This window comes from Sorex fumeus, unplaced genomic scaffold, assembly GCF_029834395.1.
Source record: "Sorex fumeus unplaced genomic scaffold, SorFum_2.1 ptg000035l, whole genome shotgun sequence".
Lineage (NCBI taxonomy): Eukaryota > Metazoa > Chordata > Mammalia > Eulipotyphla > Soricidae > Sorex > Sorex fumeus.
Window position 1 is genome coordinate 31,251,733 of NW_026606092.1, and position 12,304 is coordinate 31,264,036.

The window sequence follows — 12,304 nt, forward strand, 5'->3', positions numbered from 1 at the left end:
GTTGTTTGTGTGCAAGGCAAGTGTCCTAACCCCTGTGCCATGGCTCCAGTCCCTAAAATTTGAATCTTGAATCTAAAATGTTATTAGTTTTTAGAAGTAGCTTGAGCTATTTTGCTCAAAAGTGAACCACTTTAATGAAAATGACATGTCAAAAACGTACTGTTTAATACAGAAAAGAATCCGAAGACTTAAGAGTCTATGCCCCTCCGGGGGCAATGAGGGGGGGATGGGACAGAGTATGGTAACACTGGTGAAGAGACGTTAACACTGGTGGTAGGATTGGTGTTGAAATACTGTATGCCTGAAACTCAATTATCAATAACTGCAAATCATGGTCATGTAAAAAAAATATTATTTGTTTTACCTTTTTTGGTCACACCGAGCGATGCACAGAGGTTACTCCTGGCTCTGCACTCAGGAATTACTCTGGTGGTGCTCAGGGGACAAATGGGATGCTGGGATCGAACTTGGGTTGGTGGCATGCAAGGCGAATGCCTGTACTATCTCATGGCCCCCAAACTTTTCTTTTTTTTTTTTAGAGTCTATGCCCTCTTTAAAAATCTCGATGCTCTGCCCTTCATTCAGAGGATCTATATTTCAATCTTGGCTGATCATGTAACTCAGTTGTATAGCAGAAGCTTCCTATATATGAGCCCCTGGGCTCAATCCCTACCACCAAAATTATGTAGATGATATAAAATAAAATTTAACAGGCCAGAGACATAGTCCAGGGGTTAAGGTACTTGCCTTGCATGAGGTAGACCCTGGTTTGATCGCCAGCATGACATATGGTTCTTCAAGCACTGCCAGGGATAATCCCTGAGCAGAGCCAGGAGAAAGCCCTGAGCACAGCCATATGTGAACCAAAAATCTAACAAAAAAATAAATTTAAATTTTATTTTACTCATAAATTCTCTTCCTCAAGGGAATTTATGCTCAGTAGCAACATAGGTCTCCTCTTCAGACTGACAGACCTAAGTATTACAATAGCAGAGCTCAAATATTCATTTAACTCTCTCTTTGGTAGTAAAAATAATTTCCCATTCCAATTATATCCAAATCTTTTCGCCTTTAATCTTATGGTTTTTTTTTTTTAAATTTTGGTTTTTGGGCCACATCCAGCAGTACTCAGGGATCACTCCTGGCAGACTTAGTGGATCATATGGGGTCCAGGGATCGAACCTGTTTTGGCTGTGTGCAAGACAAGCCCCCTGTATGTTGTACCTTGCTCAGGCCCCTCTGAGGTTCTGCTTTAATTATTGTTATGTCTTTGTTTCAAGTGGAACTGAATAATCTGTTTTGAGAACATCATATTTTCTCTTTATCCATAAAAAATGTACTTTGTTTCTGGAGACATCTGGTAGTGCTCAGGGGTTATTCCTGGCTCTGTACTCAGGAATCACTCCTGTAAGACGCAGGGGACCATATGGAATGCCAGGGATTGATCACGGGTAGACTGTGTGCAAGCCAAGTGCCCTCCTGTTGTACTGTGGCTCAGGCCTAGAAAAAATTGTTTCTTGGGGTGCGTACATACAAAGCAGTGCTCAGGGGGCCCAGGGACGATTCCCATGAATACTTGACAATCAAGGTCAAGACAATACAATACGAGGGCATGAGAATGCTGCTCAAGCCCAGCAGTTCTAGAGACCCAAGGGCCACCCTTGTGGTGTTAGGGTGCTGGTGATCAAACCAGGGTCCTGCACATGTTTTGCATCTCCCTGATCCCCATGCTACCTCCCTAGCCCCTTCAGTAAACAGCTGAGGTGGTTTACAAAAAAATATTGCCAAGGGGCTGGAGCGATAGCACAGTGGGTAGGGCATTTGCCTTGCACGCAGCCAACCCAGGTTCGATTTCCAGCAATCCCTATGGTCCCCCGAGCACCGCCAGGAGTAATTCCTGAGTGAAGAGCCAGGAGTAACCCCTGTGCATTGCCGGGTGTGATCCAAAAAGAAAAAAAAAAAATATATATATAGCCAATATCTTGATTAAAATTAGAATTCCACCTTAATTCTTAACTGTTTTTTATTCTTAAATATCCTCAAACCATTCATAAGATATAAAAGAGAGTGGAACAGGAGAGAACAAATAACTGTGAAATCACAAAAAAATAAAGTAAAATAGCTGCTAAGACTCATATTTTTCCTCATTAGCTGCACAAAATGTTTTACCCCAAAAGCTATAATTATAATTTTTCAGAGAGACCTAAAAAAGATCCCAACATTCTAAAGGCAAGACAGAAGAAAACATAGAAGAAATAAAGTCACTCACAAAGAACAACATTGTATGCATAAAACTTTATTAAAAAAAATTCACAAATGTCTTACATATGTTATCTGCTACAGATTCAAATGCAAGTTCTCCCAGATGCCATTTTAAATTATACATAATTTAAAAAACTTTTAATCCAAATGCAGCAAATAAACAATGGGCATCAAAATAGAAGTTTTTAAGTATTCATTTAGAGACATCAGCAAATAGATCTGACCTTTTCAAGTGGTTTTCCCAAAGAGTTTCCAATCAGTTTCCAATCATTCAAGACTTCTTCAACTTTAGAAATAAACCTAGAAAAGAGGGAGAAAAAAATAATTTAAATATGTCACAGCACAATTTTCCTGTTATACAATTTCTTTAAGAAAAGATTACTTTTTATGAACTGGAAAGATAGCAGAGGGGTTACCGTGCAAGCCTTGCAAGTGTCTCACCTGGGTTCAAGTCCCAGAACCACACAGCAACCAAGAAAACAATAGGCCCCCACGCACAGCTGGAGCACACACAGCCCCAGGTGCCACAGAGTACCACTAGGGAAGCTTCACCACAACCCAAGCAGCACCACATCCTTGGGCCACAGCACTAAACCACCAGCCCAGCAGAGGACTGACAGAAGCAGTCCCCTGAGCACCACTTGGAGGCACCCCAATAGAAAGAAAGAGAAGTGTATTCTTTTTATTTTAATATTTTTATCAGAGAATGCACAGCATATTTTGTATTGTTGGTTTACTTTATGGAAGTCAAATAGGAGTAGAAAGTCTTCTTTTGCCACCACAATCTTAGATTTTTATTTTGTCTATGGTTTACCCAATAAAGGCAGTCTGCCTCTCTAATCTGTCAATTGAAAATTCTAAAAAAAAAAAAAACTATATTAAGTGAGAATTATGAAAGGGGCTGAAGAGATAGTACAGCCAGTAGGATGCTTACACAGAGCTGACCTGGGTTCAATCCCTGGTATCCCATTAGCCCCCTGAGCACCGCCAGAGTAATTCCTAAGTGCAGAGCCAGGAGTAAACCCTGAGCATCTTCAGACATGGTCCAAAACCAAAAATAAATAAATTAGTCTACTACATGAGTAAAGACTGACAAGTCTAATAAGACACTATTAAGGATAATTCTAAAACCAATAATCTCAAAATAACTTTTTTCTTTCAAAGATATTTAGAAATTCCTGATCGCCCCCTAAGAATCATTTGAAAACTTTGTTCATTAAAATAAAACAAGTTTAAGAAACGAACGGCTAACAAGAAGCTGCAAGTAAATGTCAGCTTTTAAGGAATAACTAACATTTTGAAACTATTTACGATTCTTTAAAATGTAAAGACATACTGGAAAAAAGAATGAAGTCTTATTTGCTATAAGCTAAACATGAGCAAATTAACTGTCAATCCCAGTAGTGGTGATAAATACAGTAAAAACCGCTTTCAAAAGACATGCTATTACTCCACAAGGCTGACTTATATAAGTATGATGCAATCTAACAGCAACATTACTTTCCTAAAACACGTATGTATTATACCGCAGATGTACTGGAACTAATTCTAATCAAAATATATTCAGGTATTATGCTTTTTCCCTTCAGTGACCTTCAAAATATTTACATTTCTAGTGCAAACCTGTACTCATAGTAAAGATGAATCAGTTTTTGATTTAAGTGAACTTTTAATTCCTCTTCAAAATTAAATGGGAAATTAATCACCATACTAATATACATTCAGGGTTGTTCAGTCAAATGACTGCCAATTTTAGAACATGCTTACCAAAAAAAACAAAATCATTTTAAATGATCCACCTATGAGCAAAATTTGCATGTGATACATATATTTATAATGGTAGAAACTGCAGGCTACTTTAATGTTCAGCTGCAGCGGTGGATTAATATGCACCCACTAAAAATCATGGTTTAAAGACCAAGAGGTAATAAGAAAATCTTCATGTTAAATGAAAAAAATGGGTAAGAGATGTACTAACATGAATTTATACAAAATGTTTTCATAAGACATACAGAAGACATGAACAGAAGATATTTTCTCATAAAAGTAATAGTAGCTACTCTTGTAAGATTATAGGTGATTATTTTCCTTTATTCAACTATGGATGATTTTATGCTATAAATAAAATGAATTCAAACTAATACAGATTTCATAGAAAGCAGGATATCTTAAAATATTTTATGGAGTTTAGCAGTACTAGTTAAAGAGAAAATTTACTCTCTCCTGCAAATATTAAGATTTCACTAGAAAGTTTTCATAACTATATCCAATAAGGCCTCCAGATCCCTGTTGAATCGGATCCCTCATATATTGTTATTTTTTGTTAGGCTCTTAAGAACAGGATTCTTTTCCTCATATTTCTATTATTATCTGACTCATGCTGATCTCTTCCTCTAGATTGTACACTCACTAAGGTTGGCGTGTTTTTTTTATTGACCAAATCCTCCATTCTTTAAAGTGTTTGACAAATGGCACTGAATAAACGTTTTCAATGAACAACTAGATAAAAAGTTAAAGGGTCATATTTAGTCTTTTCAATAAATTGGATATATGGTCCAAATAAAAACTTGCCCATAAACTGTAAAATACTAATTTTTTTCTGGAAACAAAAGAGCCAAAACCAAAATTTCCACTTTGAGTGGGTCTCATAATGATGTTACAATTTCAAAGGATTTAATATTTGACTTCAGTATTCTTAAATATTAAATAGGGAAGTGGACATATTCCATTCACTATTGACACTCCGAGATTCATTTGACATTTTCTACCTTCCAGCGAAAAGTTATGATCTCAAATTCATCAGATTTTGTATTTTTGAGAAGTCTTACAATCTCCTCTTAGTCTTCAAATCACCAAACTATGGACCAGCAGTATGTTGCTTACTTTCATTTGGTTTCACCTCCTAAAACAAGTACCATTACTTTGCTAGTCTAAAAATCAAGGGTCTCTGTCTAATGTTTTCTAATGATTCTTTCTTAGTGATCAGTGGCATCAGCATCACTAGGGAACTTGCTCAAATTGCTAATATGGGAGACAGAGTGGAAACAGAGAGTTACAAAGTACAATTCTGACACACACTAAAAAGGCTGGGAACCACCAGCCTTAAAACCTAGATTTTTTTTTACTTAATATAGGAAACTAGTCCATAATCTTGGTACATAATCTTCTACAGACAGGAGGAAATTCAACATGTTCCAAAGTTCAGTTCCACCGTCTGCTCAGGACAGCACCCTGCCTTCCCAGCTCTAATAAACCACTTCCCTCCCAGATACCGGCTCTATCTTTCCCATGAAAACACCTCCAACCGTAATCCACAACACCACCACCTTTACATCAATCACTACCTTTTCCAGAGCTTGCAGCATCTGCCTAATAGCAAATTCACCTATTTGCAGTTTGGTTTTTATCCTGTTTAAAATCTTTTTTTTTCCATTATTGTTGTTCTGTTTCTTTTCTATTGTAATGCTTCCAAACAGAAAGACTTTGCCAGCAAAACTTCTCTTTTCTGACCGTATTACAGATCTAACTGAGATCCTGTCCATTTTTTCCTATCATCTGGGCACGACATCCAGCAATATACTCTTCTAAACCTGAGTTTAAAAGAGTACACAGCAGGGGCTGGAGAGACAGTCCAGCCGGAAGGACACTTGCCTCGAACCCAGCCAACCTGGGTTCGATCCCTGGCATCCCATAAGTCCCCTGAGCCCAGCAGGAGTAATTTCTGACTACAGAGGCAGGAGTACGCCCTGAGCACTGCCAGATGTGGCCCCCAAAACAAAACAAATTCCAAAATAGACTAAGCACTAGGCTAATTACTGACTTTCACAACCCCACTACCCACCCCAAAATTAAGGGCTTTACTTCCATCACTACCTTTTCCTGAGCTTGCAGCAACTGGCTAACAGCAAATTCACCTACTTGCAGTTTTGTTTTTATCCTGTCTAAAACCCTTTTTTTTATTATTATTATTATTGTTGTTGTTTTGGTTCTTTTCTATTGTAATGCCTCCAAACAAGAGGACTTGGCCAGTATAACTCCTCTTTTCTGACAGGTACTACAGATCCAACTGGGATCTTGTCCACTTTTCCCTACCGATTTTTTTACCAATTTTTCCCCTTCTGAATGATGAATGACATCCAACAGAAAACTTCTAGATCCCAGCTTATCCCCCAGACAAACCGGGCTGCTGCGGAAGCGCAAGCCAGCTGTCCCCGACAGCTGTGGCAGGGAGTGGGCGGGGGCGGGCAGGCAGGCAAAGCCCGAGGCATCGCGGTGACAGGCAGCTAGCTGCCCTCCGGTGGCCGCCTTCCCCGGGCCCTGTGCTCGGGTGGCCTCCGTGGACAGGTGATTCCGGAAGTGGCCGGGGAGGGGGTGGGGGGGGCGGGGCGGGGGCTCCGCGAAGTTTGTCCCTCCCGACTTTCGGCGGAAGTGGAAACAGGAAGTAAGTGGCAGCCTCGGAAATTGTGTCTGCCTGGGGACACCCTCCCCACCCTGGGCACCCCACCCCCGGGGAGTTGTAAAAAAAAAAAGAAAAAAAAAACTCTGAAGTTGAAAGGAAGCGGCCCAGCAGGCAAGAAAACTAAACTTTTCCGGAGAGAGCCCGACCGAGGCGCGGAAGGGTGGCGGCAGCGCTCGAGGCCCGAGCCCCTGACCTGTCCCCCTCCGTGTCCCCACCCCCACGGCAAGCGGCGGCACTGGGGGGGTTCCGTGTCCCGGAAGCGGCGGGGAACGCCGGGGCCCAGAGTCGGCTCCCCAAAGGTGCCCCTCACTCACCTCTCCCATTCCGAGGCAGTGGTGAAGTCCGTGATCTCAAACACCTCGGACTCGGGCTGCGGGGAGGGGAAAGAAAGAAGATTGAGCGCCGGGGCAACGCTGATGACGCGGAGGACGCAAACACCGGTAAGTCGGAAGCAAACATCTCACCTCACTGTCGGCCGCCATCTTGAACAGCGCCAGCTGGCCGCGGGGGCTGCCGGGAAAAGCCAGGGGGAGGCGGGGAGGCGGAGGGGGAGGGAACAGACCCGGGCCGGGGAGGGGCCTCCGTGAAGCCCCGCCCAGGGGAGCCAAGAAGGGGCGGGGCGGGGCGGGGCGGGGCCTCCGTGGAGCCCCGCCCATGCAGGGACCAGCCCGTTCAGGAATCCTGAGAAAGGATTCTTGGGATGAATTTAACGAGGTTTATTTAATAGCAGCCCCCTCTTTTTAAGAATTTTTATTCTATTTTTATTGGCTTTGGGGGTCACACCTGCCAATGTTCAGAGGTTACTCCTGGCTCTGCATCTCACTTTACGTTCTTTAAGAACTCAGTTCTTGTCCAGAGTGATCATTTGCAATTATCATTGTCCTAGTGGCCTCTCCTCTGTATTAACTCCTGACATTGCTCAGGGGCTGGAGTAATAGCATGGCGGTAGGGCATTTGCCTTGCACGAGGTCGGCCCAGCCAACCCAGGTTCGATTCCTCCGCCCCTCTCGGACAGCCGGGTAAGCTACCGAGAGTATCTCACCAGCATGGCAAACACCCGCTCCGTTGTACTATCACTCTGGCCCCAAACTGAATCATTTGGTAACTAAGATACACAGATACAATGTGTATCTAAGATACACAGTTACAATGTTGTTCATCATTGGGTTTCAGTTATACTTTATTCCAACACCCATCCCTTCACCAGTGTACATTTCCCACCATCAGTGTCCCCTTCCACTCCCTCCAGCCCCCCCCTTCCCTAGCCTGCCTCTTTCTTTTAGAAGACACCTTCCTCTCTCTCTATCTCTCTCTCTTTTTCTCCCTCTCTCTCTCCTTCCCTCCCTCTCTTTCTACCCCACACCCACACCCACCCCCTTCTCCTTTTAGACATTGTGATTTGCAATAGTTACTGAAAGTGCATCATGCAATCTCACTTTACCTTCTTTAAGAACTCAGTTCTTGTCCAGAGTGATCATTTGCAATTATCATTGTCCTAGTGGTTCCTTCTCTGTATTAACTGTTCTATCACCACACCCATGGCAAGGTTCTAACCATGGACTAGTTCTTCTGGTCTCATTTCTACTGTTTTTAAGTATTAGTCTCATACTGTGTTTTTTATATCCTGCAAGTGAGTACAGTCATTCTGTTTGTCCCTCTCTCTAACTCATTTCACTCACTATGATAGTCTCCTTGTCCATCCGTGTATAAGCAAATTTCATTCTCATTTTGTTGGTGACTGTATAGTATTCCATCGTGTAGTTATGCCATGGTTTCTTTATCCACTTGTCTGTTCTTGTTCTTTTTTAATTTTAAAAAATGTATGTTTAATTTGCAGTTTTCCTGTGGTTTAGTGAATAGAACAAAAGCAAGGAAGTAATACAAGTTCCTAAATATGTAGATAAAGAGATACTACACTGATTAAATAAGGAGATACTACACTGATTAAATACACTGAGTTTGTTTTCATTCAGCTCTGAGCTGGATTCACTTGTGGATAAAAAGATATTGAAAAATCTGAAATAAATTGAGTTTGCTTTTATTCAAACTGAGCTGGATGCGGAAATATCCACCCTCCTAGTGACCTGGAACAATGATCAGGAAAGTTTCACCATGAAATGATCACCATATGGAGGATGATGTGGTGACAGATTATGTTATGGAAGAAACCTTATCATTAACTGTATTTTAAGCCACGGTGCCTAAAATAAAATTTGAGACAACTTTTTTTCAGATTCTGTTCTTACTTTGCCAATTGGACTTATGTTTTAATTGATAATTCAAGTGGGACAGGGGAAGTGTCCTTTTAAAACTCAAGCAAACTGTTTTTGTCTTGTATCCTGCCAGAGGAAACAATGTGAAGAAAAAACTATTTTTCAGTTAGCGTGAAATCCAAGAACAACCCTGGATAAACCCCTTTCTGGATAGCATGGAAGGGCTGTTTTTGAAGTCAAGGGTCATACCTACAGTATCTTTTTATTTTATTTTATTTTTGGCCTTTTGGGTCACACCTGGCGATGCATAGGGGTTACTCCTGGCTCATGCACTCAGGAATTACTCCTGGCGGTGCTCAGGGGACCATATGGGATGCTGGGAATCAAACCCGGGTTGGCCACGTGCAAAGCAAACACCCTACCCACCGTGCTATCACTCCAGCCCCTACATTATCTTTTTAATCCCCAACACCTAGCAAAGTGATTGGCTGATAGGAGATGTTCATTAAATTCTTGTCAAATGAGTGACAGTGCAAGTTGGGACTTTTAGAAAGGTTTGCTGTGATATCAACCAACAGCTTTCCACTGTTATAGTGAACAGAAATTAGAAAGAGCATCCTAAAATTTGGCACTGGCAATACTGTTGTTAAAATTTGTCTATCTCTAAGTTTCTCATCTTGTCCTACTTATATCACCAATTTTTCTTATATTTCTCTTATTTTATAATAGAATATTTTATTGCTGAATTCTTATTTCTCAGTCCTCTATTGCCAGTTCCATCTGTGGGTGGTAATACTCATTAAATTTTAAAAAATAGTTAATTAAAAAAATTCTCAGACCTAACAGAATTAGAAGGAATAATACAACAAATAGTATCCATTGCCAGATTAAACAATTATTTCCACAACTAATTTTGTCTTATTTCTAGTCAACCCACTTCCCTCTTCCCATTATTTCCCAGAAAATCCTAGATGGTATCATTTTCTCTAATTATTTTAATATGTATGTGATGTTATTATTATCTGCAAAGCAGAATTCCTTCTGTTTCTCAATGGCTTAAGTGAAACATTCAAACTGCCAAAAATAAACAACAACAGCAACAACAGAAAAACCTCTAGACTAAGTGAAAACTTAATGGTTACTAGAGAGAAAGAGGGTGGGAGGAATGGAAAAGGGAACATTTTGGTGTTTGAATAGCACTGGAACTTCATGGTAGGTGTTATGAATCCTATACACCTTTAGAGATGTTAAACTGTAACTCTTAAACTATATAATGTTGTAAACTATTGTTTAGTCAATAAAAAGTTCCCCCAAATACATTCATTAAATAACGTCTTGTTCTTCCCATAAATCAGGAAATCAGTATGATTCCTGCCCCGTGATAGGGATCAAACCCAGGTTTTCCCACATGCAAGGCAATGGCTCTACCACTGAGCAGCATCCCCGTCCTCAACCAATAAGATTTTATTCCATGACTTACCAAGTTCTTAAATTCTGTAAAAGAATGCCCTTAATATCTCTTTCTTGCTTAATTGCTATGGCAAGGACTTCCAGTACTACATTGAACAGTGGGAGTGATAGGTTCCCTTGAGTCTTATGTTGTGATCTTAGAGGGAATGCTTTTAGTTTTTACTATTGAGTATATTTGCTCTGGGAAAATTGCTTTAACTGTATTGAGGAAATTTTATTCAACCTCTATTTTATTGAGTGTTGAATCGTGTCAAATGTTTGCTCTGCATCTGTTGATATGATCATATGATTTTTACTTTTCCTTGTACTAACATGGTATACTAGGGTGATTGATTTGTGTATATAAACCATATTTGAATTCCTGGGGTGAATCCTAATTAGTTATGGTATATGATATATTTTATATGTTGTTTGATTTGATTAGATAATATTTTTATGTTTCACAGAGATACAGTTCTATATTTTTCCCTTTTTGTGACATCTCTGTCAGCTTTTGGTATGAGGGTAGTGTTTGCCTCATAGAAACTGGAGAGTTTCCTGCTTATTCAACTTTCTGAAAAAGATTTGAAGTAGGGGGGCTGGAGCGATAGCACAGTGGGTAGGGTGCTTGCCTTGCACATGACTGACCCGGGTTCGATTCCCAGCATCCCATATGGTCCCCCAAGCACTGCCAGGAGTAACTTCTGAGTGCAGAGCCAGGAGTTAGCCCTGAGCATCGCTGGTTGTGACCCAAAAAGAAAAAAAAAACGATTAGGAGTAGGTCTTCTTTAAAGGTCTGGAGAAATTCACTAGTGATCCCATCTGGGTCTGGACTTTTGTTTGGGGGAAATTTTTGTTGACTAGCATTTTGGTTCCCTCAGTCACTATTAGTCAGTGTTCAGGTTCTCTGTATTTCTTCTTGGTTCAACCTTGGGAGGTTATAGGACTCCATATTTTATCAAATTTTTATCAGTTTCTTCTAGATTTTCCTGTTTCATGCCATAAGTATTTTTTAGTTAATACCTGGTGATCCTTTGGATTTCTGTAGTATCCATTGTGATATCTCTCCTTTAACTTCTGAATCAGTTTACTAGGGTTTTCACTCTTTCTTTATATAATGGTTTGTCACTTGATCACTTGATCACTTGACTTCCCGTTACTCATCGATTTGCTCTAGCAGGCACCAGTAACATCTCCTTTCATCCCTGTCCCGTGCTAGTGTAGCCCAGTGGCAACTGTTTGTTCTAGGAACATGAAGAGCCTCAAGCCGATCGTTCAGGGTCTTGATGAAGAAGTCTGACCATCTTGTAGGTGGGCAGCCACGTGGTCTTTTGACGTCCCATGGAATCCAGTCCATAACGGCTCTAGTCCAGCGGTCATCTTCAAATCTCATTACGTATCCAGCCCATCTGATTTTCAATGCCTTGACAAACGAGACACCCTGATTCTTGATCGTCAACGGTGGTCAGAACTCCAGACTCTTTCTCTCATTCGAGTGAAATGTGATACACCAAGCAAAGCTCTTTCAATTCCTCTTTGGGAGACCCGAATAGCACTCTCATCCTGTTTTCGTAGGGCCCAGGTCTCTGAGGTGTATATTAATGCAGGAAGAACAGTGGAATCGAAGAGGTGTGCCCAGAGCCGAAGGTTCTTCATCCTCTTAGCTATTTCTTCAATGATCTTGAAGGTGTTCCAAGCCACTCTCTTCCTCCTGCGCAATTCAGTCGCCAGATCATTCGTCATGTTGACTTCTTGATCTAGGTACACATAACTTGCATTCGGAGATGGTTGTTCCGTTGAGAGCAAATGCAATGTCAGGAATGAGACTGTTTCTCATAAACATTATCTTTGTGAGATTCAGCTGTAATTCAACCTTTCCACACTCATGGTCGAAGTCGGCCAGCATTTGTGCCACTTGGTT

The 12,304-nt window shown here is 40.9% G+C and overlaps 1 protein-coding gene and 1 non-coding gene across 3 annotated transcripts in view; one reads left to right on the top strand and one right to left on the bottom strand.

Annotated features, from left to right (window-relative positions):
* The window catches only part of RAB3GAP1 (RAB3 GTPase activating protein catalytic subunit 1), a 75,319-nt gene extending 68,071 nt beyond the window's left edge, over positions 1-7,248 (bottom strand). For both annotated transcript variants that reach the window (XM_056117640.1, XM_056117639.1), the window contains exons 1-3: positions 7,186-7,248; positions 7,036-7,091; positions 2,487-2,562 (exon numbers count right to left, since the gene is read on the bottom strand). In XM_056117640.1, coding sequence (XP_055973615.1) covers positions 2,487-2,562; positions 7,036-7,091; positions 7,186-7,203 — 150 coding nt within the window. In that variant the 5' untranslated portion in view covers positions 7,204-7,248. The remainder of the gene's footprint in view (positions 1-2,486; positions 2,563-7,035; positions 7,092-7,185) is intronic.
* A 1,705-nt stretch (positions 7,249-8,953) lies between these two features.
* On the top strand, positions 8,954-9,078 carry LOC130027016 (small nucleolar RNA SNORA27). Its single transcript, XR_008792963.1, has one exon. It is a non-coding gene; the product is annotated as a small nucleolar RNA SNORA27 (small nucleolar RNA).
* The last annotated feature ends 3,226 nt before the right edge of the window (positions 9,079-12,304 follow it).